At 38.6% G+C, this 27,327-nt stretch overlaps 1 protein-coding gene across 25 annotated transcripts in view; it reads left to right on the top strand.

Moving 5' to 3' along the window:
• Positions 1-27,327, top strand: part of SNAP91 (synaptosome associated protein 91) — a 147,579-nt gene that overhangs the window by 41,753 nt on the left and 78,499 nt on the right. For 24 of the 25 annotated variants that reach the window (XM_063097864.1, XM_063097862.1, XM_063097860.1 and 21 more), the window contains exons 2-6: positions 16,974-17,116; positions 17,767-17,842; positions 18,593-18,695; positions 20,408-20,501; positions 22,121-22,232. In XM_063097864.1, coding sequence (XP_062953934.1) covers positions 16,974-17,116; positions 17,767-17,842; positions 18,593-18,695; positions 20,408-20,501; positions 22,121-22,232 — 528 coding nt within the window. Of the gene's footprint in view, positions 1-10,879; positions 10,899-16,973; positions 17,117-17,766; positions 17,843-18,592; positions 18,696-20,407; positions 20,502-22,120; positions 22,233-27,327 lie in introns of those variants that run through there. The other variant, XM_063097863.1, reaches the window with a different exon arrangement.

The following is a 27,327-nucleotide window of genomic DNA, read 5'->3' as shown; positions in this document are numbered from 1 at the left end:
GGTTGGAGAGTTCCCAAGTCTGCTTGAACCTGCCAGAGAGCTGACTGCGGGTGGGCACCGGACTCGGTCCGCACCAGGGGGATACAAAGGTGAACCGTGTGCTGCGGGCTCCTCCCCCGAGGAGCTCACGCTCTGGTGTGGGAGATAAGACAAGTACACAAATAACCGCGATACCAGGAGGAAGGTGATAAGTCCCAAGAAAGATCTACACAGTACTACAAAGGCATCCAGAGTGACCGGTCATCAGCACCTAGCAGAAACCTACTAGACTTCCTGGGCGAGGGGGTGCCAAGCAGGGTCTTGAAGGCCCACCTGATAGACGAGGGTTGCAGAAGACACGTCCCAGCCCAGCCCAGTGCACACAGAGTGGGGAGACGTCTGGCTAGGGAGGCGGAGACTCAACAGAAACCACACACCCTGTGGGGTCGCCACTGAACGATCCAACAGCCCAGGCCAGAGCACACGGAACAGGGAGAAGTCCTGTATGGGAAGTGAAAACTCAGCAGAGACCACACACCCGGCGGTACCGCCCTGTGATCCAGCAGCCCAACAGAGTCCAAGCTGACCAGAGAGGTGGCTCCCCGGAGAGGCCCAAGACCCGAGGCAACCATACACACAAGGCACTAGAGGCCAACTGAGCAGTCACGGACGGAGCCATACCAAATTGGCAACCACAGCAACATCTTAGTCAATAGTCTCAAACCGGTGGACTGTGAAACCCCCTGCCACAATGAATAAACATCAAAAAAAAAGATACCAGAAATACAAAAAATCAAGAAAGTACACCACCAAAAGTTAATAAATCTCAAACTCTAGATCCTATAGAACAAGAAGCCCTTGAAATGACAAGGAATTTTGAGTGATAATTCTAAGGAAACTGAATGAGATACAAGAAAACTCAGCTAGACATCATGATGAAACGAGGAAAAGTATACAGGATCTGAAAGAGGAAATGTACAAGGAAATTAATGTCCTGAAAAAAAATGTAGCAGAACTTGCTGAACTGAAGAAGTTATTCAGCGAAATAAAAAACAACGGAGAGTTTAACCAGCAGGCTTGTCGAAGTTGAAGAGAGAACCTCTGAACTTGAAGATGGGCTGTTTGAAATAACACAAGCAGACAAAAAGAAAGAAAAAAGAATCAAAGACCTTGAAGAAAATCTGAGAGAGATATCAGACAACTTCAAGCGCTCAAATATCCGAGTCATGGGTATCCCAGAAGGGGAGGAAATTGGAGATTGCATTGAAAACATATTCAACAAATAGTGGCAGAAAACTTCCCACTATAGGAATAATCACAGATCTTCAGATCCAGGAAGCTCAACGATCTTCAAACGTATTCAACCCAAAAAGGCCTTCTCCAAGACATGTTATAGTCAAATTGGCAAAACTCAGAGACAAAGAGAGAATCTTAAAAGCTGGAAGAGAGAAGCGTCAAATCACCTATAAGGGAGCCCCAATCAGGCTACCATCAGACTTTTCATCACAAACCCTAAAAGCTAGAAAGGAATGGGATGATATATTCAAAATACTGAAAGACAAAGATTGCCAGCCAAGAATACTCTACCCTGCAAGGCTATCCTTCCGAAATGAAGGGCAAATAGTATATTTCTCAGACAAACAAAAACTGCGGGAGTTAACTACCACACGACCACCCTTACAAGAAATCCTCAAGGGAGTACTGGGTTTGGTTCCTGAAAAATAGCTACCACTGCCATAAAAAACCAAGAAAAATCAAAACCCACTAGTATAATAAAAATGGCATTCATGAAGAGAAAACAAGCAAACAAAAACGCTATCTACAACCTAAGGAACCAACAAACACAGAAACCAAACAGTAAATCAGAAAGCAAGGAACAAAAGACACCTAAGACAACCAAACAACCAACAAAATGCTAGGAATAAATCACCACCTTTCAATAACAACTCTTAATGTAAAAGGCTTAAATTCCCCAATCAAAAGACACAGACTGGCTGACTGGATCAAAAAGGAGGACCCAACAATATGCTGCCTGAAAGAGACCCACCTCACCCATAAAGATTCGCATAGACTAAGAGTGAAAGGATGGAAAAAGATTTATCATGCTAACAGAGAAGAAAATTGAGCTGGAGTAGCTATTCTTATATCTGACAAAATAGACTTTAAACTAAAAACCATAAAAAGAGACAATGAGGGACACTACTTAATGATAAAAGGACTGATCCATCAAGAAGACATAACAATCATAAATATGTACGCACCGAATATTGGAGCAGCCAGATTTATAAAACAAACTCTATTATACCTAAAGAAGGAAATAGACACTAATACCATAATAGCAGGGGACCTGAACACCCTACTGTCAATATTAGACAGATCATCTAGGCAAAGAATCAGTAGAGAAACACAAGATCTAAACAATACTCTAGACCAATTGGATTTGGCAGATATCTACAGAACAAAAACTCAGAATATTCATTCTTCTCATCAGCACATGGATCATTCTCCAGGATAGATCATATATTAGGTCAAAAATCAAGTCTCAATAAATTCAAAAAAATTTGAATAATCCCATGTATTTTCACAGACCATAGTGGATTAAAACTAGAAGTTAACAGCAAATGAAACTCTGGAAACTATACAAACACATGGAAATTAAGCAGCATTCTACTTAATGACATATGGATCCAAGAAGAAATCAAGCAGGAAATCAAAAAATTTATTGAAACTAATGAAAATAATGATATATCATACTAAAACCTGTGGGATACTGCAAAAGCAGTATTAAGGGGGAAATTTATTGCATTAAATGCTCACCTCAGAAGAATGGAATGATGGCAGGTGAACAACCTAACACTTCACCTTAAAGAACTAGAAAAACAAGAACAATCCAAGTCTAAAGTTAGCAGATGGAAAGAAATCAATAAGATCAGAGCAGAACTGAATGAAATTGAAATAAAAAAAAAAATACAAAAGATCAATGAATCAAAAAGTTGGTTTTTTGAAAAGATAAATAAAATTGACAAACCATTAGCATGGCTAACAAAAAAAAGAAGAGAGAAGACTCAAATAACAAAAATTAGAAATGAAAAAGGTAATATTACAACTGATTCATCTGAAATAAAAGGAATCATTTGAGACTATTATAAACAACTATATGCCAACAAATTTGAAAATCTGGAGGAAATGGATAAATTTCTGGACACACACAAGCTCCCAAAACTGAACCAGGAAGACGTAGAAAATTTGAACAGACCAATAACAATAAAGGAGATTGAAGCTGTTATCAGAAGTCTCCCAACAAAAAAAGTCCAGGACCAGATGGATTCACAGCAGAATTTTACCAAACATTCAAAGAGGAATTGACACCGATTCTTTACAAACTATTCCAAAAGATTGAAACGGACGCAAATCTCCCAAACTCATTCTATGAAGCAAGAATCACCCTGATACCCAAACCAGGTAAAGATATAACCAAAAAAGAAAACTACAGGCCGATATCCTTGATGAATATAGATGCAAAAATCCTCACTAAAATACTAGCAAACAGAATACAGCAACACATACGTAAAATTATTCACCACGATCAAGTGGGATTCATCCCAGGGATGCAAGGTTGGTTCAACATACGCAAATCAATAAATGTGATACACCATATTAATAAACTCAAACACAAGGACCATAGGATCATCTCCATAGATGCTGAAAAAGCATTTGATAAAGTTCAGCATTCATTAATGACAACGGCCCTCTATAAGTTAGGTATAGAGGGAAAGTATCTCAACATAATTAAAGCCATATATGACAAACCCACTACCAGTATCATCCTAAATGGGGAAAAGCTGAAAGCTTTTCTTTTAACAACAGGAACTAGACAAGGATGCCCACTCTCACCACTCCTATTCAACATAGTGTTGGAAGTACTAGCCAGAGCAATCAGAGAAGTGAAGGAAATAAAGGGCATCCAGATTGGAAAAGATGAAGTCAAACTGTCCCTGTTTGCAGATGACATGATCCTATATATGGAACAGCTTAAAACCTCTAGAAACAAACTCTTGGAATTGATAAATGATTTCAGCACAGTAGCAGGATACAAAATCAACACACAAAAATCAGTAGCATTTCTTTTCTCCAATAGTGAACATGCAGAACGAGAAATCAAGAAAGCCTGCCCATTTACAATAGCCACCAAAAAAAATAAAATACTTAGGAATTGAGTTAACCAAGGAGGTGAAAAATCTCTATAATGAGAACTACAAACCACTGCTGAGAGAAATTAGAGAGGATACAAGAAGATGGAAAGATATCCCATGCTCTTGGATTGGAAGAATCAACATAGTGAAAATGTCCATACTACCCAAAGTGATATACAAATTCAATGCAATCCCCATCAAAATTCCAAAGACATTTTTCTCAGAAATGGAAAAAACTATCCAGTCATTTATATGGAACAATAAAAGACCACGCATAGCCAAAGCAATGCTGAGCAAAAAAAATAGAGCTGGAGGCATAACACTACCTGACTTTCAACTATACTACAAAGCTATAATAACCAAAACAGTATGGTACTGGCATAAAAACAGACACACTGACCAATGGAATAGAATAGAGAATCCAGAAATCAACCCACACACTTACTGCCATCTGATCTTTGACAAAGGCACCAAGCCTATTCACTGGGGAAGAGACTGCCTCTTCAGCAAATGATGCTGGGATAACTGGATATCCATATGCAGGAGAATGAAACTAGACCCATACCTCTCACCATATACTAAAATCAACTCAAAATGGATTAAGGATTTAAATATACACCCTGAAACAATAAAACTTCTTAAAGAAAACATAGGAGAAACACTTCAGGAAATAGGACTGGACACAGACTTCATGTATAAGACCCCAAAAGCATGGGCAACCAAAGGAAAAATAAACAAATGGGATTATATCAAACTAAAAATCTTCTGCACAGCAAAAGAAACAATTAAAGGAGTTAAAAGACAACCAACAGAGTGGGAGAAAATATTTGCAAAATATACATCTGACAAAGGATTAATATCCAGAATATATAAGGAACTCAAACAACTTTACAAGAAGAAAACAAGCAACCCAATTAAAAAATGGGCAAAAGAGCTAAGTAGGCATTTCTCTAAGGAAGATATCCAAATGGCCAACAGACATATGAAAAAATGCTCAACATCACTCAGCATCCGGGAAATGCAAATCAAAACCACATTGAGATACCATCTAACCCCAGTTAGGATGGCTAAAATCCAAAAGACTATGAACGATAAATGCTGGCGAGGCTGCGGAGAAAAAGGAACTCTCATACATTGTTGGTGGGACTGCAAAATGGTGCAGCCTCTATGGAAAATGGTATGGAGGTTCCTTAAACAATTGCAAATAGATCTACCATACGACCCAGCCATCCCACTGTTGGGAATATACCCAGAGGAATGGAAATCATCAAGTCGAAGGTATACCTGTTCCCCAATGTTCATCGCAGCACTCTTTACAATAGCCAAGAGTTGGAACCAGCCCAAATGCCCATCATCGTATGAGTGGATACGGAAAATGTGGTACATCTACACAATGGAATACTACTCAGCTATAAAAACGAATGAAATACTGCCATTTGCAACAACATGGATGGACCTTGAGAGAATTATATAATACCACATGTTCTCACTTATTGGTGGGAGCTAAAAATTAATACATAAATACACACACACATACACACACACACACACACACATAACCGGGGGGGAGGGGAGAAGATATAACAACCACAATTACTTGAAGTTGATAGGACAAGCAAACAGAGGGGACATTGGTGGGGGGGTGGGGGGAGGGAGGAGGGAGGGAGGTTTTGGTGAGGGGCAACAATAATCAGCCACAATGTATATCGACAAAATAAAATTTTAAAAAAATAAATAATATAAAGAAAGAGGAATTTCACAGGAGTGTGCAGAAGCCACTGGGCATGATGAATTTGTTCACTATTTTGATTTTGGTGACAGTTTTATGAGTATGTATTTTTGTCAAAACTTACTAAATAGTATGCTTTAAATATGTCCAGCTTTCCATGTGAATTGAACAGTATTTTTATTCTTCAATAAAGCTGTTCTTCAAACTACCAAAAAGATACCAGCTATATCTTCTCAAGTTTTACTAAAACTTTTAATTATAAGGAATTTAAATATGACAGATATATAGCATTTAGATATAATTTTCAAGAATATTTTTGTTTGCATATTTATATCTATATGTTGTTTTTGTATAATTTTTTGAAATTCTTTAAGTGGAAACCATTTATTTGATCAGGAAGTAGAACAGTAGAAACTTATATAAACTACAGGTTAGAACAAAAACTGATGCAATCACCACGTAAAAACATTTCAAAGTTAAATATGTTGATGCCCTACAGTCTAGCAGCTCTCTTTCTAGGTATGTAAGAAGAATAGCAGCTCTCAAACTGGTCTCAAGACTCCTTTGAACTCTTAAATTATTGAGGAATTCAAAGAGCTTTTGTTTATGTGAGATATTTACTGTTTTAGAAATTAAAACTGAGAAAGTTTTTAAAATTCACTTTTAAATAACAATTGTAAGCGCCTATTAACATGTTACATGTGAGCATATTAACACAAATAATACTTTTAGGAAAAATAATTATTTTCCGAAAGAAAAAAGTTAAGGAGGAGAGTTGTATTGTTTTATATTTTTACAAATCTCTTTAGTGTCTTGCTCAATAGAAAGCCAATATTCACTTCTGTTTCTGTATTCAATTTGTTGATATATATTGTTTTAGTTGAAGTGTATAAAAAAATCTGGCCTCACAACAATATGCAGTTGGAAAATTGAGAACTATTTTAGTAGCCTTTTCAGAAAATTGTGGATATTCTTTTTACTACACCACAACTTTTTAAGTGGTAGTTTCTTAAACTTAAGTTGCAATGTTGAATTTGAAACCACATCAGTGAACATTTTATATTTTGTTACATCAAAAATCCGTTGGTCTGTCTTATGCTATGAATGGATCTTTTACCTATACATTATGTAGTAACATTATGCACTAGTCATTTGGAAAATATTACTTCACTGAGGTATTTACATCTTCCAAATATGGACACATTTCATTACACATTATCAACAAATGATAGGCCTTACTGTCACCAATGATCTTATCAGAAAAGTTTGAAGAACTGGGCTGGCCCTTTGGCTCAGTTGGTAAAAGCGTAGTGTTGTAACACCAAAGTCAAGGGTTTGGATCCCCCCACTGGCCAGCCACAAACAAAAAACAAACAAAAAAAAGGTTCTAAGTTGATTATGATGATTCCACAAACCTAAGAATATGCTAAAAACCATTGAATTGTACACTTTAAATGAATAAATTGTATGGTATGTGAGTTATAACTCAATAAAAGTTGTCTCAAAAAAGATACTTAAAAAAGAAAAGAAAAGTCTGAAGAACTGGAAAGCTGTCAAGCTTACTGTGGCAGACACAATTTTCTAAAATTCTAATTTCTCCTTGAAAAATTGAATTTTATATTGGCAACCAGTACTGTCATTCATTTTCTTTGAAGTGACAAGCTTACTTCCTTTATTTTCAAGAAAATAACTGCTGAATACCAAGTCTGAATCACCATGATTTGAAATCTGTCAATCATTCTTTCAAGTAAAAAACAGTGGTCCGTGAAAAAAATGGTTAGTTCAGCTCACAGTTCAATCATACAATGGCTTTACCTTGAGACAAGCATTAATCTTTGTTATGCATCAGAAGTGGTTTATTCACACTTCCCATTTAGTGACCTAGAACAGGGTCAGCAAACTTTCTTTATAAAGGGTCAGATAGTAAATATTTTAGGCTTGTGGACCAATGAATTAAGTTTAAGTTGAGTGTTGTAACTCTTCAATTGTGTCATCATAGCATGAAAGCAGCCTCAGAACATAAGTAAATAAATGGACATGACTGTATTCCAATAAAACTTTATTTACAAAAACAAGAATCAGGCAGATTTGCCCAGCAAGATGTAGTTTGCCAACATAGAATAGTAAAAAAGATGAGTATCTAAGGTTAAGGTTTAAAAACATTAATAACTTTTACTGCTTTATCAAGGACATGCTTCTCAGAAGCATTGTATCTGTTGTCATTCTTCCATTTCCACTCCAGAGTACCCATTCTTACCTCTATTCATTATGTGATTCTCCTCTCTTGGATTTTAGAGCTCATCCTGTTGTAGTTATCTCCTACTTTGTTTTCAACCTCGCCTCTTTTTGGCATTTTCTTCTTGGCTTAAACATGCTTAAATGTGTCCCATCTTTAAAGAATAAAAAGCCTTTTTTTTTTTACCTTTTCCCGCTCACACCCAGTCTATGTCTGAGCTTTATTTTCTCCACTGCCAAACACGGCAGCAATCTCCTAGTTGTACATTCTAATCTTGCAGTTCAGCTAACCAGGACTTTCTGTAATATTTGACACGGGTGACCCCTACTTGGTTCTTGAAATTTTTGTAGCTCTTCTTAATTGGCTTCCACAATTTCACTTTCCTGGGCTTCTCTTTACCCCTCTGACTGTTGTTTCACTCACTTTTCTTCCATTCATTCTTAAATGTTGGTCTTTCATAGCTTTGATTCTTATTTTTTATTTATACATGTAATTTTCAATGTTATCAGTATGCTCTTTGGGTTACTTCTCTTGCCCATGCAAGTGGATTTCAACTCCCATTTAATTGCTGATGGCTCCCAAATTTGTTTGTAGGCCAAATATTTCTCCTAAGCTTTAGAAGATATTTCCATTCCCCTATCAGACTTCTCTACTTAGATCTCTAACAGCTATTTACAGTTTATCCAGTCCGAAATACTTTATATCTCCCTTGAAACCAGTTTTCAGTACATAGCATTTACCGGATCCTAAATCAGAAATCTGGAATTGTTCAGGATTCCCTCCAATATCCATTTGCTCACCTGCAAATCTTGTCAGTTGCATGTCCCAAATTTCTTTCTGCTCCTTTTATTTTTTTTATTTTTATTTTTTTTAAATTTTATTTTGTCGATATACATTGTAGCTGATTAATGCTCCCCATCACCAAAACCTCCCTCCCTTCTCCCTCCCCCCCTCCCCCCCAACCATGTCCTTTCTGTTTGTTTGTTGTATCAACTTCAAATAATTGTGGTTGTTATATCTTCTTACCCCCCCCCGTTTGTGTGTGTATGTGTGTATGTGTGTGTGTGAATTTATATATTAATTGTTAGCTCCCACCAATAAGTGAGAACATGTGGTATTTCTCTTTCTGTGCCTGACTTGTTTCACTTAATATAATTCTCTCGAGGTCCATCCATGTTGTTGCAAATGGCAGTATTTCATTCGTTTTTATAGCTGAGTAGTATTCCATTGTGTAGATGTACCACATTTTCCGTATCCACTCATCTGATGATGGGCATTTGGGCTGGTTCCAACTCTTGGCTATTGTAAAGAGTGCTGCGATGAACATTGGGGAACAGGTATACCTTCGACTTGATGATTTCCATTCCTCTGGGTATATTCCCAACAGTGGGATGGCTGGGTCGTATGGTAGATCTATTTGCAATTGTTTAAGGAACCTCCATACCATTTTCCATAGAGGCTGCACCATTTTGCAGTCCCACCAACAATGTATGAGAGTTCCTTTTTCTCCGCAGCCTCGCCAGCATTTATCGTTCATAGTCTTCTGGATTTTAGCCATCCTAACTGGGGTTAGATGGTATCTCAATGTGGTTTTGATTTGCATTTCCCGGATGCTGAGTGATGTTGAGCATTTTTTCATATGTCTGTTGGCCATTTGGATATCTTCCTTAGAGAAATGCCTACTTAGCTCTTTTGCCCATTTTTTAATTGGGTTGCTTGTTTTCTTCTTGTAAAGTTGTTTGAGTTCCTTATATATTCTGGATATTAATCCTTTGTCAGATGTATATTTTGCAAATATTTTCTCCCACTCTGTTGGTTGTCTTTTAACTCTTTTAATTGTTTCTTTTGCTGTGCAGAAGCTTTTTAGTTTGATATAATCCCATTTGTTTATTTTTCCTTTGGTTGCCCGTGCTTTTGGGGTCGTATTCATGAAGTCTGTGCCCAGTCCTATTTCCTGAAGTGTTTCCCCTATGTTTTCTTTAAGAAGTTTTATTGTCTCAGGGTGTATATTTAAATCCTTAATCCATTTTGAGTTGATTTTAGTATATGGTGAGAGGTATGGATCTAGTTTCATTCTCCTGCATAACGATATCCAGTTATCCCAGCACCATTTGCTGAAGAGGCAGTCCCTTCCCCAGTGAATAGGCTTGGTGCCTTTGTCAAAGATCAGATGGCAGTAAGTGTGAGGGTTGATTTCTGGATTCTCTATTCTATTCCATTGGTCAGTGTGTCTGTTTTTATGCCAGTACCATACTGTTTTGGTTATTATAGCTTTGTAGTATAGCTTAAAGTCAGGTAGTGTTATGCCTCCAGCTTTATTTTTTTTTGCTGAGCATTGCTTTGGCTATTCGTGGTCTTTTATTGTTCCATATAAATGTCTGAATAGTTTTTTCCATTTCTGAGAGAAATGTCTTTGGAATTTTGATGGGGATTGCATTGAATTTGTATATCACTTTGGGTAGTATGGACATTTTCACTATGTTGATTCTTCCAATCCAAGAGCATGGGATATCTTTCCATCTTCTTGTATCCTCTCTAATTTCTCTCAGCAGTGGTTTGTAGTTCTCATTATAGAGATTTTTCACCTCCTTGGTTAACTCAATTCCTAAGTATTTTATTTTTTTGGTGGCTATTGTAAATGGGCAGGCTTTCTTGATTTCTCCTTCTGCATGTTCACTATTGGAGAAAAGAAATGCTACTGATTTTTGTGTGTTGATTTTGTATCCTGCTACTGTGCTGAAATCATTTATCAATTCCAACAGTTTTTTTGTTGAGGTTTTAGGCTGTTCGATATATAGGATCATGTCATCTGCAAACAGGGACAGTTTGACTTCATCTTTTCCAATCTGGATGCCCTTTATTTCCTTCTCTTCTCTGATTGCTCTGGCTAGTACTTCCAACACTATGTTGAATAGGAGTGGTGAGAGTGGGCATCCTTGTCTAGTTCCTGTTCTTAAAGGAAAAGCTTTCAGCTTTTCCCCATTCAGGATGATATTGGCAGTGGGTTTGGCATATATGGCTTTAATTATGTTGAGATACTTTCCCTCTATACCTAACTTATAGAGGGTCTTTGTCATGAATGAGTGCTGAACTTTATCAAATGCTTTTTCAGCATCTATAGAGATGATCATATGGTCCTTGTGTTTGAGTTTATTAATATGGTGTATCACATTTATTGATTTGCGTATGTTGAACCAACCTTGCATCCCTGGGATGAATCCCACTTGATCGTGATGAATAATTTTTCGTATGTGTTGCTGTATTCTGTTTGCTAGTATTTTAGTGAGGATTTTTGCATCTATATTCATCAAGGATATCGGCCTGTAGTTTTCTTTTTTGGTTATATCTTTACCTGGTTTTGGTATCAGGATGATGTTTGCTTCATAGAATGAGTTTGGGAGATTTGCGTCCGTTTCAATCTTTTGGAATAGTTTGTAAAGAATCGGTGTCAATTCCTCTTTGAATGTTTGGTAAAATTCTGCTGTGAATCCATCTGGTCCTGGGCTTTTCTTTGTTGGGAGCCTTCTGATAACAGCTTCAATCTCCTTTATTGTTATTGGTCTGTTCAAATTTTCTACGTCTTCACGGTTCAGTTTTGGGAGCTTGTGTGTGTCCAGAAATTTATCCATTTCCTCCAGATTTTCAAATTTGTTGGCGTATAGTTGTTTATAGTAGTCTCGAATGATTCCTTGTATTTCAGATGAATCAGTTGTAATATCGCCTTTTTCATTTCTAATTTTTGTTATTTGAGTCTTCTCTCTTCTTTTTTTTGTTAGCCATGCTAATGGTTTGTCAATTTTATTTATCTTTTCAAAAAACCAACTTTTTGATTCGTTGATCTTTTGAATTGTTTTTTGGTTTTCAATTTCATTCAGTTCTGCTCTGATCTTAATGATTTCTTTCCGTCTGCTAACTTTAGGATTGGATTGTTCTTGTTTTTCTAGTTCTTTAAGGTGAAGTGTTAGGTTGTTCACTTGCCATCTTTCCATTCTTCTGAAGTGAGCATTTAATGCAATAAATTTTCCCCTCAATACTGCTTTTGCAGTATCCCACAGGTTTTGGTATGATGTATCATTGTTTTCATTAGTTTCAATAAACTTTTTGATTTCCTGCTTGATTTCTTCTTGGACCCATATGTCATTAAGTAGAATGCTGTTTAATTTCCATGTGTTTGTATAGTTTCCAGAGTTTTGTTTGTTATTAATTTCTAGTTTTAATCCATTGTGGTCTGAGAAGATACATGGGATAATTCCAATTTTTTTGAATTTATTGAGACTTGATTTGTGACCTAATATGTGATCTATCTTGGAGAATGATCCATGTGCTGATGAGAAGAATGAATATTCTGAGGTTGTTGGGTGGAATGTTCTGTAGATATCTGCCAATTCCAATTGGTCTAGAGTCTTGTTTAGATCTTGTGTTTCTCTACTGATTCTTTGCCTAGATGATCTGTCTAATATTGACAGTGGAGTGTTCAGGTCCCCTGCTATTATGGTATTAGTGTCTATTTCCTTCTTTAGGTCTAATAGAGTTTGTTTTATAAATCTGGCTGCTCCAACATTGGGTGCGTACATATTTATGATTGTTATGTCTTCTTGATGGATCAGTCCTTTTATCATTAAGTAGTGTCCCTCATTGTCTCTTTTTATGGTTTTTAGTTTAAAGTCTATTTTGTCAGATATAAGAATAGCCACTCCAGCTCGTTTTTCTTTTCTGTTTGCATGGTAAATCTTTTTCCATCCTTTTACTCTTAGTCTGTGTGAATCTTTATGGGTGAGGTGGGTCTCTTGCAGGCAGCATATAGTTGGGTCCTGCTTTTTGATCCAGTCAGCCAGTCTGTGTCTTTTAATTGGGGAATTTAAGCCTTTAACATTAAGAGTTGTTATTGAAAGGTGTTGATTTATTCCTAGCATTTTATTGGTTGTTTGGTTGTCTTAGGTGTCTTTTGTTCCTTGCTTTCTGATTTACTGTTTGGTTTCTTTGTTTGTTGGTTCCTTAGGTTGTAGATAGTGTTTTTGTTAGCTTGTTTTCTCTTCATGAATGCCATTTTTATTGTACTAGCAGGTTTAGATTTTTCTTAGGTTTTTATGGCAGTGGTAGTTATTTTTCAGGAACCAAACCCAGTACTCCCTTGAGGATTTCTTGTAAGGGTGGTCTTGTGGTAGTGAACTCCCGCAGTTTTTGTTTGTCTGAGAAATATACTATTTGCCCCTCATTTCGGAAGGATAGCCTTGCAGGGTAGAGTATTCTTGGCTGGCAATCTTTGTCTTTTAGTATTTTGAAAATATCATCCCATTCCTTTCTAGCTTTTAGGGTTTGTGATGAAAAGTCTGATGTTAACCTGATTGGGGCTCCCTTATAGGTGATTTGACGCTTCTCTCTTGCAGCTTTTAAGATTCTCTCTTTGTCTCTGAGTTTTGCCAATTTGACTATGACATGTCTTGGAGAAGGCCTTTTTGGGTTGAATACGTTTGGAGATCGTTGAGCTTCCTGGATGTGAAGATCTGTGATTTTTCCTATACCTGGGAAGTTTTCTGTCACTATTTTGTTGAATATGTTTTCAATGGAATCTCCATTTTCCTCCCCTTCTGGAATACCCATGACTCGGATATTTGAGCGCTTGAGGTTGTCTGATATCTCTCTCAGATTTTCTTCCATGTCCTTGATTCTTTTTTCTTTCTTTTTGTCTGCTTGTGTTATTTCAAACAGCCCATCTTCAAGTTCAGAGGTTCTCTCTTCAACTTCGACAAGCCTGCTGGTTAAACTCTCCGTTGTGTTTTTTATTTCGCTGAATAACTTCTTCAGTTCAGCAAGTTCTGCTACATTTTTTTTCAGGACATTGATTTCCTTGTATATTTCCTCTTTCAGATCCTGTATACTTTTCCTCATTTCATCATGATGTCTAGCTGAGTTTTCTTGTATCTCATTCAGTTTCCTTAGAATTATCACTCGAAATTCCTTATCAGTTATTTCAAGGGCTTCTTGTTCTATAGGATCTAGAGTATGAGATTTATTAACTTTTGGTGGTGTACTTTCTTGATTTTTTGTATTTCTGGTGTCTTTTTTTTGGTGTTTATTCATTGTGGCAGGGGGTTTCACAGTCCACCGGTTTAAGACTAATGACTAACTAGGATGTTGCTGTGGTTGCCAATTTGGTATGGCTCCCGCCGTGGCTGCTCAGTTGGCCTCTAGTGTCTTGTGTGTGTGGTTGCCTCGGGTCTTGGGCTTCTCCGGGGATCCACCTTTCTGGTCAGCTTGTACTCTGCTGGGCTGGTGGATCACGTACCACAGGGTGTGTGATCTCTGTTGAGCTTTCACTTTCTGTACAGGACTTCTCCCCGTTCAGTGTGCTCTGGCCCAGGCTGTTAGATCGTGCAGTGGCGACCCCACCGGGTGTGTGGTTTCTGTCCAGTCTCCGCCTCCCTGGCCGCACGTCTCCCCCCTCTGTGCACACTGTGCTGGGTTGGGGCGTGTCTTCTGCACCCCTCCTCTATCAGCTGGGCCTTCAAGACCCTGCTCAGCACCGCCTCGCCCAGGAAGTCTACCAGGTTTCTGCTAGGCACAGACGACCAGTCTCTCTGGGTGCCTTTGTAGCACTGTGTAGATCTTTCTCGGGTCTTGTTCACCTTTGTATCCCCCCGGTATAAACCGAGTCTAGTGCCCGCCTGCAGCCTGCTCTCCGGCAGGTTCAAGCAGACCTGGGAACTCTCCTACCACACTATTCCCAACCAGAAATTCGTTAGGCTTTTTTCCAAACTGGTGGTCGCAGAGATGGTATCTGCCTCCCAGTAACAGGAAGTTTACCGGGGCCGGAGTCCAGGGTGTGGTGGAGTGACAGTCGGCCCGCCCGTACCTCCTAGCCCTCCCAAAACTGGTCGGGACGCCCCACACCCCCAGCCCTGCCAGAGAACCGTGGAGGGAGTGGGAGAGGAGGTCGGCCCGCAGGGTCCGGAAAGCCCCGCGCCAGGCCAAGCAAATGGGCTCAGTGATGGCCGAGCAGGGCGGAGCTGCCCGCACCTGGGAAAATGGAGGCAGCACCGGGGCAATGAGTGGCCTGGTGGTGCAGGCGGGGAGCCGCGTGGGCATCCACCCCCCGAACAGAGCTGTGCCAGGGATCACTCACAGTGCTGTGCCAGGTCGGGCGCTCGCTCTGTCTCTGGTTTGTTGCCTTTCGTCTTCTCGGCGCTGCCGCCTCGGGCTGTTCAGTCGCGGCGCCGCTCGGGCGCTCCCAGGAGTCTTCTTTAATGCCGGCCTGAAACCTCGAATCCTGGATAGGGCAGCTGGCCGCCTTCAGTGCGGCCCCAGCCTCCGGGATCCTGGCTGCATCCACAGCAGCCCTGGCGCCGTGTTCCCTGTTTCAAGACTCGCTTTTGCAGCTAAGAATCAGTTCTTTTCCTGCTCCACACTTCAAAGCTGTTGCCTGTAAATGAGGCAGCCTCTCCTGCCGGGGGCAAAGTGGCGTTGAGCCCCCACGACCGGCCAGCAGCAGCAGTCCTCCCTTAAGAGATGGCCAGAGAAAGGTCCACAAGTTTCCCGGCTGCCTGAGGCCCAGTGGCCACCTTTTCCACCTCAGCTACTCCGCGCCAGCCGCCGCAGCCGCCGCCATCTTGAAACTCCCCCTTTCTGCTCCTTTTATTATCTCCCTCAATCTCCACTGCCTTCTTGGTAGTCCAGGTTCACCTCATCACTGACTCTCAACTGGGCTTTCTAACTTCCTATTTTCCTGTCTTCTTGTCATCTAGTATATGTTCTCAGGCACGGGGCTTTAGTCTAGGAGTTAAGAACTGTTTCAGTGATGGAATATCAATTTTTAAAAACCTTATTTATTATGAAATTGAGAAATGCATGAAATAAATGTATAACTTAATGATTACTCAGCATGGATTTTGAGTTAGGATGATGGGTTTTCTCTGCATTTATTGCATGGGATTTCCTAGGACTGGATATCACCTGCAGTTCTCTGCAGGGTAGGTGTAGCCTGTAATGCAGTGTCTGTTGTCCTGAAGAGGTCATCTGGTACTGTTGGAAGTACTTAAGTCTGCGCTGTCCCAGTGTGGCTTAGTTTCTGTGCCTTAGTACATGATATTTGATTGCCCCAGCTAACTTTTTGACAGCACTAACCACCTTTTCTGAATGCCAGGCACCCCCTGTTGGCCACTATATAAATTTTTTATCCCTGAGAAACATTTGGAATCATACTAATAATATGTAGATGTAGACAGTGAATGTATTATAAAGATATACTCTCTTACAAACTCAGGTCAAGTTATAGTAATTTAACGCATGCCTAATGTTCTATGAAAGCTTAGATGGACATAGTGGAATTCTGTGTTACTATTGTTCTGCCACTCATGTGACCAGTATATTTATTAGCACCCTTCAAAATTAAAATCCCAGTAAAATACGGCTTTTACTTATCATGTTTCTAAAAGTACATTTATGTTGTTGCTTTCAAACAGTGTGTAGAATTAGTGTCCACGTTTGAGACATTGTGCTTGGGGTGATGACAAAGCTTAACATGAGGGATACCTTTCCTGAGATTTGTAAATTTTAAAATGGCATCAGTACCAGCAAACAGATAGATTCAGAAAAGGGTACAGAAGAAAATTCAATAGAAAAATACACTCAGGAATAAATAAATACATTGGGTAAATAATATATTTATTTGTCCACGTGTAGGAATACTACAGTTTAATTATTTAAAATTTTGTCATCAGCTATTACCAACATAATTTTGAGGTCATATTTTCTTAAACAAGTTTAAATGTTTATAGTTTGAAATGAATTTCTGTGTGTAATTGTTAAGATCATTGATGGATATTTTCTGTTTTCATAGATTTGATCCAGGCTACCAACGAGACCAATGTGAATATTCCTCAGATGGCCGACACCCTCTTTGAGCGGGCAACAAACAGTAGCTGGGTGGTTGTATTTAAAGCTTTAGTGACAACACATCATCTCATGGTGCACGGAAATGAGGTAAACTAAGTAAACTTAACTTTTCTTTTTTTTGGTGGAGGAAGGAAGCTTTTATGGAAGAACATGGTGATGATTTAAGGCCCTTTGAATTTTCACTAATTGAGAGAAAAAGAAAAAGAAATCTACAGTTCAAATTCATCTAGAGTATAATTTTAGTCTTTTGTTAGCTATTTTTCAAAAATAAATATCAAGTTATATACCGTCTTAGAGATAATGAAGTACTAAATATTACTGGTTCCTAACCTATTAATGGTCAAAAATGTTAGGAGAAAGGAACAATAAGACTATTTTTTCACATAGGAAATATTCCTTTGTTGCTTTGAGTGAAAATTTCTTTCATAAAGTGTTTAATTTTGGAAATATTAATAAAGTTAATATTACCCATTTTATATGGCATACCTATTGAATCCTATTAAATTGCAGTATTTCCGTTATTTGCCAAAATTAAAGATCATACAATTTAATTTTAATTCAGTGAGTGTTAGTCATAGTATTTTTTCTTCTCAGAGAAAGCCAACAGGCTGGGAAGCTTTATAACAGAGTGAGAAAGGTCACAACAAGAATTTTTTTGTAATTTCATTTATTATCAGAAATTGTTTAAAGCTATGATTTCAGAATATGGGTGTTTGATTCTAATCTTTGTTTTTCAGAGATTTATTCAGTATTTGGCCTCTAGAAATACACTATTCAATCTCAGCAACTTTTTGGATAAAAGTGGATCCCATGGTAAGAATACTTAAGTTTTATAAGTTTTTTGCTAATGCTTTGATTTTTTGAATTGAGGTTGTTAATCCAAAATCATTGCAACTGATAGCTCCATTGGATATTTAAGAAAAAAATGTAAAAAAATAGCTATATTTAAATATAGCTTTAAAATCTTTAGTTGTAGGCAATTCAGCATATAAAATATATATTAATTTTATTTTTGTCATTTTCAATGTTTGCCTTAAAAGGTAACAGTGGATATCCTAGACGCACAGTTGCTTACGGAGGTGCAGGAGACAATGAAATAAAAGATGCCTTCTCAATTAAAAAAAAAAAGATTGCAGTCTTCAAGAAATTTTCTGTGTAGATTAATAGGGTTTGAACTGCAATCATTTATTCATTCATTATATTTACTGGCTGCCTGTTATGTCGTAAGGCAAGCACACCAAGCAAGTGGACTGTTGTCAGATGGCTACATGAATTAGGCCTGAAAGAGGCTGCTATTTGAAACAGTGAACAAAAATGCAAGGAAAAATCAGAAAACATATATTGTACAAGGATGGTAGACTAACTAATTGAATAGTCATGGAATGTCACGTGTCAAAAGTATTTTTGTCTAGAAGTAAGATCTTAAATGAGACCTATATGGTATACTTATTGACCTCATCCTAAAACTACCTCCATTAAGAGTTAAAAAAAAATTAATACTAAGGAAAGCACAGTTAAAGATATTTTATTAATTAGTTTTATTTCCACTTCCCCCTCTTCCAGGTTATGATATGTCTACCTTCATAAGGCGCTATAGTAGATATTTGAATGAAAAGGCTTTCTCTTACAGACAGATGGCATTTGATTTTGCCAGAGTGAAAAAAGGGTACGTTTTTTTCTTTCTCATATTAGTTTGAGGAGAATAAGTCCTTGAGGCATACTTGATTTATTTTAACTAAGCTTAAATGCCAGCTGATTTTGATCATGAAGGCCCAGTTTGCAGTCACCTAAAAAAAGAAACTCAATAAAAGTATTAAAGAAGTTAGTGTTTAGGCATCAGTACGCATTATTTTATTTATATCTTCAGAAAAATCTGGTTTGCAGCTCAGAGTTAACATGGTATAACATTTTGTTTGGTAAAATTAATTCAGAATTCTTAAGCACATATATACCTTTAGATAATTTGAGAGGGAGAGAATGAAGACAAAGTTCACTTAAAAGTACAGTGGCTGTAGATGACAAGAGCTATTTAAATGTGTTTAGATTGTGGTGGAATTGAATTTGTATGTGTGGTGGTGATCTGTTCTTGAGAGGTAATACTATCCTAGAACATACACACACACACTCTCACACACACACTCACACACACCATAATCAAACTAATTATTAATGCTACCTATTGATTAAGAAAACCTCACTGAGGTTTCCTTCTAAGCCGATGTTTGAATTCAGTCAAAAGTGTTCAGCCAAAAGTTTGTGCAGATCTTATATCTGTTCCTAACTTGGAAAATGGCATGGTATTGTAGAAGGTTTAGTATCTTAGTCTCAAGAATACACACACACAAAAATATAACTCTATCTGTGTAATAGCTGACCTAACCTTACTTTGAGCTACTTTTTTAATATAGTAAAAAGTGCCTCTTCAAAACAAATTAGTTTCTTGTGGGTGAATACTTTATATTAAGTTAGGTTTCTTCCTTCATCTTCTTCTCATTAGAAATGATTCTAGTTTACACGCCTTCCTCTGACTTCTCATGTGGCCCTGGGCAACCATTGCTGATGTTCCCAGCAGCATTGTGACCTCTCCACAATCCCATAGCCTTCTTACAAACTTCTGCACCCCTACATGGACACATGAGGAGACTTTGGGATGCTGTCCTCACCACTGGCGTGGGAGAGACCCTGAAAGTTGCCATTCTCAACCTGTCCACATTACCTGGGTGTTTTCCTCAGCTATTGCAATACTTCTCCTCCTTGTCCATAACTGGATGCAGGGGCTCCCTAAGAGGACTGGGGGTGGGTATAGGGCATAGTGCCCCTCTGACATACCCTTCAGCACTAACTTACAGTCTTGTCCTCTGCAGCTAGTTAAATTCTTATCTCTGTTTGGGTGAACTCTGCATAGCAACATGCATTTTTCTTCACTTGATTACTAATAGCATAAACTCTGTACTCCTATTACTATAGGTTTTGTAGACTTCCAGACATGTTTTCTTTTTATAAAATAATAAATAAATAAATAAAATTTTAAAAATCTGGCTTTTTAGAATACTTATATTTTCAACACTATTACCTCTGTTACAGATTTTTAAATATCCATTCAGAAATTCAGCTGACCTCTTTTATCCAGAATGCATCGCTTTCTCCCCGAGGGCAGTGCAGATAGAAAGCAAGCCCCGCCTGCATGGTTGAGGAATGAGAAAGGATAAGGGGAAGTAGTACAGAGAAGGGAGACAACTAAAACCTCCTAATACTTCAAAATGATCCCACAAGATTAATGAGGAAATGGGGAGAGGAGACAGCTTAGAAGAATGATTGTCGTCTTGAATTTTCCATATACGAGGAATTTTTATCCTTTTGTTTTTTAAAAAATTTCAGGGCTGATGGTGTAATGAGAACAATGGCTCCTGAGAAGCTATTAAAGAGTATGCCAATACTGCAGGGACAAATTGATGCACTGCTTGAATTTGATGTATGTATCTCACCAGATAATGTTTTTTACACAATGGGTATTGTCTTTCATTTGAAGGTGGGCTACAGGTGAATCTGGAGATTTCCTCAGGTAGCAGCTTTAGATTTCTGTGATTTAGATGAATGATATGAATACTTAGTTCATGCTGTTAAGCTCAGTAGAGATGATTTAGGTTCCCCAGATTTTCCAAGCAGTTTACCAGGTGTTTACTTTATGAGTGGTGCATTCTTAGAACTTTGTGTTCTGAGCAGGATGGTGGCCTCCTGTTCTACTTGACAGGATAAAGTATCTGCAAGTACCTTCTGGCAGCTAAAAACTTGACCTGGTGTTAGAAACTATTTTATGAGGACTGCTTACATGACACTATCCACCAAAGAATTAGTGTTGTTTTGTCGTAGATAACATTGGTCCTTCCTGGCAATATCATCAGGATTTGTCTCTTAATACTACACCTGTATCTTGAATATGCTAACCTACACGTGATAAAATTGTATATAACTAAATATACACATAAATGAGTACAGCAAATCTAGGGAAATCTGAATAAGATCAATGGATTTTATCATTGTCAATATCCTGGTTGCAATATTGTATGATAGTTTATAAGATGTTACCATTGGGAGAAACTGGGTAAATGGTATATGGGATTTCTCTGCATTACTTCTTACAACTGCATGTGAATTTACAGTTTTCTCAAAATAAAAAAGTTTAATTGAAAAATATCTGACTCAGGGAAATAAAATATTTTGACATGTAGGAAGATTCTTAACTCATATTGTCAACTTTCCTGTATTTTGGTGATTGCTTAAAACAAAGATTTTTCTCAAATATTGGTAACTTAAAGTCTCTTAAAATTACATGGTTTAGTCTATAATTGAGTCCTAGTCACAACACCTGTGAAATTTCAGTAAAAGCAGCAATCTTATTATTTTTGGACAGATTTTGCAGTAAGGACATCACTAGATATTTGTGGAATTGCTACTTTAAAATTTTTTTCTTTTTATTCATTTATTTTTCTTTACTTTCCTTGCCCTTAATAAGGGTTCTGTCTTAAAAATAGAAGTCAAAAGGAAAAAAGAATAGCACCTGAGGAGTTGTGAATATAGATTTAGGAGTGAGGAGAAATTATGTGCCTTTGTGCTGGTGATTAGAGCATTTAGTGGCTGAGTGAATGTCTATGAGTCTCAAGAATATTTTAGGGGTAGCTGGCTAAGGTATTCCCCGTGCTATTCTTTCTCACTGAGTCATTGCAGGCCCCTGGAGCCTGAACCTTTTCACAGTGACCATTAGATAGGAGAAGTGGAAGAAATATAATATAAAATAGTAAGAGCAACAAAAGACCAGGTGTTCAAAAGTTGGATTTGATTGATCTATTGATTATTGGTCAGACAAAATGAGTGTATGTCTTTCAACTGATAGCACTAAGTTCATTTACTTAAATTGAAGCAAAAACATATGCAACCCATCTTTTGATATTGGTAGGATTACTAAAAGAGTAACCTAACATTGGTAAAATTTGAGTAAATTTCTTAGTAATTATTTGAGACATTTTAAGGTGATTTGAGAAAAATTCTGATTTGATGATATGTAGCTAATTCTAAATTTTCATCTTTTTCTAGGTGCATCCAAATGAACTAACAAATGGTGTCATAAATGCTGCATTTATGCTTCTTTTCAAAGATCTTATCAAACTTTTTGCTTGCTACAATGATGGAGTTATTAACTTACTCGGTAGGTAGAACTACTGAAAATGTCTGGGCTGATGGGATACATGGTAAGACTGGTAAATTCTGTGGGATGAGTCTGTTATCTCACTCCGTGTTCAGTAAAATGAGTGTCTTGCTTGGCAGAGACAGTGTTGCGTGGGATACCGTGATAGTAAGTCGCCAGATGGTGGTGCTGACACCGTAATATAGGCAGCGATGATAAATCCATGTCTAGGATAACTGTCTATTACAGATTGTTACTATCCTCCCTAGTAATAGGAATTAATCCTCAACCTGTTACTTAGTGGATGGCTGGTCCGCCTGAAATATGGTGCTATGAAGGAAGCTCAGCACTGATCTTGGGTGTTTGCTGACTGAGGACTCAGCAGCGGTGGTAGGCATATCAGCCTTGCTGGCGGGAAGCCTGTGCTATTCAGCGTATTCATTACCTTTATTTCTGATATCATGGCCACTTCATATAGAGTTCTCTTATCCCCCTCATTATTGAGAGCCTTTTTGTGGTATGTGCCCTTCGGTTTGCATTCACATGGTAAAAAAGTAGGCTCACGCTCTTTATCCATTATGAGGGGTCCATCCACTACCTTTTCCCCAGATCTTTTTTTCACCAATCCTCCAATTTTGTTTTTTCAAGTCCTTTATCATCCAGGCCAACAGTTAGTTGCTACTCATAATTTAGTGTAGTTCCATATGTCTTGTCATATTTCCTGTGACATAAAGTAGAAAATCAGATATGCTGCTGAAAGTTTGGCCTGCTGTGATGATTTCTTTCTACTGTCAAGCCCACCCTTTTATGGAGATATGATTCAGCAGATCACTTCCAGCTGGTGCGAGCATGAGGAACCATCTCTAAATCGAACTTGAATTTTTTCTTCTTCAGTCAGCTGGTCATAGGGAACTCCCCAGAGGCCAAAGGTGTGATATGAAGGAGAAATGGGAGAAATGGCAGTGCAGAAGAGCACGTATACTGGCAGTGTAAACCTTCTGTTCATGCAGCCTACCTGATTATTTACAACCTGCTTGAGGCTGATCTCTTATATACCACTTCCATTTGATAATGGAGTGTTCTTTCACTTGTCCAACTTTATGGTTTGGTACATTAGATAACACCCACTTTAGGTCTGATGAACGTTTGGTGCTCTGTGGTGATGATCTCAATCTCTAGAAGTCTGCCAAGAGTAATTTTCCAAAGGAGATTAGTTAATAATTTAAGAAGACATGGCTCTATTCCAAAGCACCAGAGGCCTGTACTGGAACGTGCTAGAGGCACTCTGCAGCATTTAGGTCTGCTGCACACACTTTGAGTGCCTTTGGATCTGCTGGAACAAAGACTCATGTAGCTTCAGTTTGGAGCATTTGCAGAGTCTTCCACTGATCTGGGCCCCACTCATATCTGACACCATACAGATGCCCTGCTTAGAGCAGTACACACACATGTTCTATATGTTGCTTCCAAAACCAAAGTAGCTCAGAAAAATTTTGCCTCCATTTTAGTTACAGGGGGCGCAAGGTGCAAAATTTGTCTTTCTCATGGAGGGGATTTCTCTGAAATGCCCAGACTTAGGGACCTTCAAAACTTCATTGAGGTGGCAGGTCCTTGAATTCTCATGGATTCTAACTTCCACCCTTTGATGTGTGTGTGACTTATCAAGGGATCTAGCATACCTGCAATTCTTGTCCACTAGGTACAATCAGCCTGACATCATCAAAGTGATATCCTATGGGATTATGACAGTCAGAGAGGTTGATATCCCTGAAATAAGAACAGTAAGAGTATACTGGCATCCCTGCCAGATGATTGCAAACTCCTTCTTATGGTCCCTTCTTATTAGGGTAAAGATAAAAGGGTTTTCTCATTAAATAGCTGCCCATCAGGTGCTGGGAGTTGTGTTGATTTTCCTCTGGTAAAAGATGACACATCTGGATCTCTGCAAGTAGGAATCATCAACTGATTAAGTTTACAGTAACCTACTGTTAACCTCTAAAATCCATGCATCTTTTGCACAAACCAAATATACAAGTTAAATGGGCATGTGATGGAATTGCTACCCCTGTATCCTTGCAGAGATCAGGAAACCAGTGTGGGGATTATGCTAGTTTCAAAGTATGTCTATTCAAACTATGTATTCAGGAAACCGAGGAAGTAACCATAGATAGTTTTGTGCATCCACTGGATCTAATTTTATTTTGTAATTTAATATAGTCTTTTATAATTTATAAAGCCTCAGTTCACATCAGTAGAACATATAGTGACATTTTGGATCCTCAGGGAGTAGCATCATCTTAGAATCAGTGTCCCTGAAAAGTCTGAGTGGATGAAACCAACATCTGCTTCCACATGTAAGAAGTTTAGAAGTCACCACTCTGTCCTAAAAACAAGTAAAAAGCTGAACAGACTGAAAAATCAAAAACCCTTCTTGGATCCACAAGAGAGGTGAGGACACAGGGCAATGCACTGCTCCCAAGATTGGAGTAGTAGGCGAAAATAGGGAGTCACCATTGACCCGACCAGAGACTCACAAGTGGGAACGGCCATGGGAACCAGTGCTGAGGTAGGAAAACCTGAGCTGTAATTGACAAAGTGCTGGAGGCTCAGTGAGAGTTAAAAACATCTGAGAGTTAAAAACATCAAGAGTATGCAGTAATAGGGAGTGCCCACACTCTTTTTTACCTCAAAGATCTTGACCAGGTTCTCCTAGTAAATATCAGAGAAAAACCCCCTTGTGCTTATGGCAGAGGGAGAGGAAAGGAAACCATTTTGAAATATGCCAGAGCACTGTGTTCTCAAGAAGGTCTAGCCTCAGGAGAAACTATTTAACCAGAGCCTAACCTGCTGGGATTTTATCAGAGCCTAACTGACGTATGGAGCTGGGAAATACCCAACTCCAACCAGCTCTGGTTTTCCACACGATGAAGGGGAAAAACCCAACTCCAGCCCACTCTATCCATCCTGTCCCATCTAAGATGGGGGAAGAAAACTGAGATGCTCTTGTGAAGTTCACGTGCAGAGCATAGACTAAAAGACTCAGACTAATCATAGGACTATCCCTTCTCCCACAGCTTACCATTACATATTAATGGCCTTTTTACAGCAGTACCTTTTACTTTGTACACCCTGTCCAACTATCAAGAAAAAATGACAAGTCATACTAAAAGGCAAAAAACAATTTGAAGAGACAGAGCAAGAATCAGAACCAGACATGGCAGGGATGTTGGAGTTATCAGGCTGGGAATTTAAAGCAACTATGATTAATATGCTATGGGATCTAATGGATAAAGTATGCAGCATGCAAGAACAGACGGGCAACATAAGAAGCGAGAGGGAAATCCTAAAAAAGAAACAAAAAGAAGTGCTAGAGATCAAAAGCACTGTAACAGAAATGAAGAATGCCTTTGATGGACTTACTAGTAAACTGGATATTGCTGAGGAAAGAATCTCTAAGCTTGTGAATATATCAATAGAAAACTCCAAAACTGAAAAGCAAAGAGAACACACACACACAAAAACAAACAAACAAACAAACAAAAAAACCCAGAATATGCGAGGACTGTAAGACAGCAACAAAAGGTGTAACACGTGTAATGAGAATATCAAAAGAAGAAAGAGAGAAAAGAACAGAAATATTTGAAATAATAGTGACTGAGAACTTCCCTAAATTAATGTCAGACAACAACCACAGATCTAGAATCTCAGAGAACACCAAGTGGGATAAATGCCAAAAACATTACAATGAGGCATGTTATCTTAAAATTACAAAAAATCAAAGATAAAGAAAAAATCCTGAAAGAAGCCAGAGGAAAAAAACACCTTACATGTAGAGGAGCAAAAACAAAAATTACATTTGACTTTTCCTCAAAAATCATACAAACAAGAAGAGAGTATAATGAGACGTTTGAAGTGTTCAGAGGAAAAACACTCACTAACCTAGAATTCTGTATCCTGTGATATTATCCTTTAAAAAGTGAAGGAGAAATAAAACCTTTCTCAGTCAAACAAAAATTGAATTTGTTGCCAGTAGCACTACATTGCAAAAAATTTGAAAAGAAGTTATTTAGAAAGAAAATGATATAGGTCAAAAACTTGGATCTTCATAAAGAAAAGAGGAGCATCAAAGAAAGAATGAGTGAAGGTAAAATAAAACTTTCATTTTTTTATTCTTAATTGAGCTAACAGATAACAGTTTGTTCAAAATAATAATAACAATGTATTCATCATGTATGTTTATGTATATATCATATATATGCTTATGTATGCTATGTATAGGTAAAATGAATGACAACCATGGTAGAAGGGATGGTAGGCAGGAATTAGGATTGTTTTGTTGAGAATGCCTTCGCAAAGTCTCAAAACAATGCTTCTACATAGCAGGGGTGGGGCAAGATGGCAGACTAGAGGTGCCCAGTGCACAATCCTTCCACAGAAAGGATCCAGAGCAAGGAATGGACAGCTAAGTACAGGGAACAACATTGGTGGGAGAGCATGAGAGAGTGGCAGGAGCCTAATGAGGACCCTGTGAAGCATGAAAACCAAGCAGGGTGGTGTAAAGGAGAAAGAGCTATGTGGCTTCAGCCACTGCCACGTTTCTGACACCAGGACAAACCAGGAGGACTTCTCCCTTGCAGCAGAAAGAATCCACTAGGCTGTGAGCACTTCTCAAGGGTAACTCTCCTCTTGCTCCTGCCCCAGCCCACCCCCACCACAGCAGCAGTCACCTGTGCCATTGTCTAGTTCAAGAGCTGTGGCCTTTTTCCCCACACAGGAGTTCATTCTGCACAGTGCACCCCACTGTGCAGTCTGTGTGGCCCACATGGCTCCAACCCCCCAGCTGCCAGTGTGGCCCCACTCACCTGCCTGGGCCTGGCCATCCATGCAGCCCCACCTGCATGGCTCCCCGCACAGCTCCACCCACCTGCATGGGCCCAGCCATCTAGCTGCCCATGTGGCCCCAGCCTCCCCAGCAGCACACACAGCCCTACCCACGCATGAGGGCCCAGCCATCTAGATGCCCATATGGCCCCAGCCGCACTGGCCACCTGCATAGCACCAGGTATCCAGACACCCAGACACCCACATGGCCTCACCTACATGTGTGGGGCCCAGC

Source organism: Cynocephalus volans, chromosome 5 (assembly GCF_027409185.1).
Source record: "Cynocephalus volans isolate mCynVol1 chromosome 5, mCynVol1.pri, whole genome shotgun sequence".
Taxonomy (NCBI): domain Eukaryota; kingdom Metazoa; phylum Chordata; class Mammalia; order Dermoptera; family Cynocephalidae; genus Cynocephalus; species Cynocephalus volans.
The sequence above is the reverse complement of the archived record's forward strand: the minus strand, read 5'-3'. Positions and strand labels throughout refer to the sequence as shown.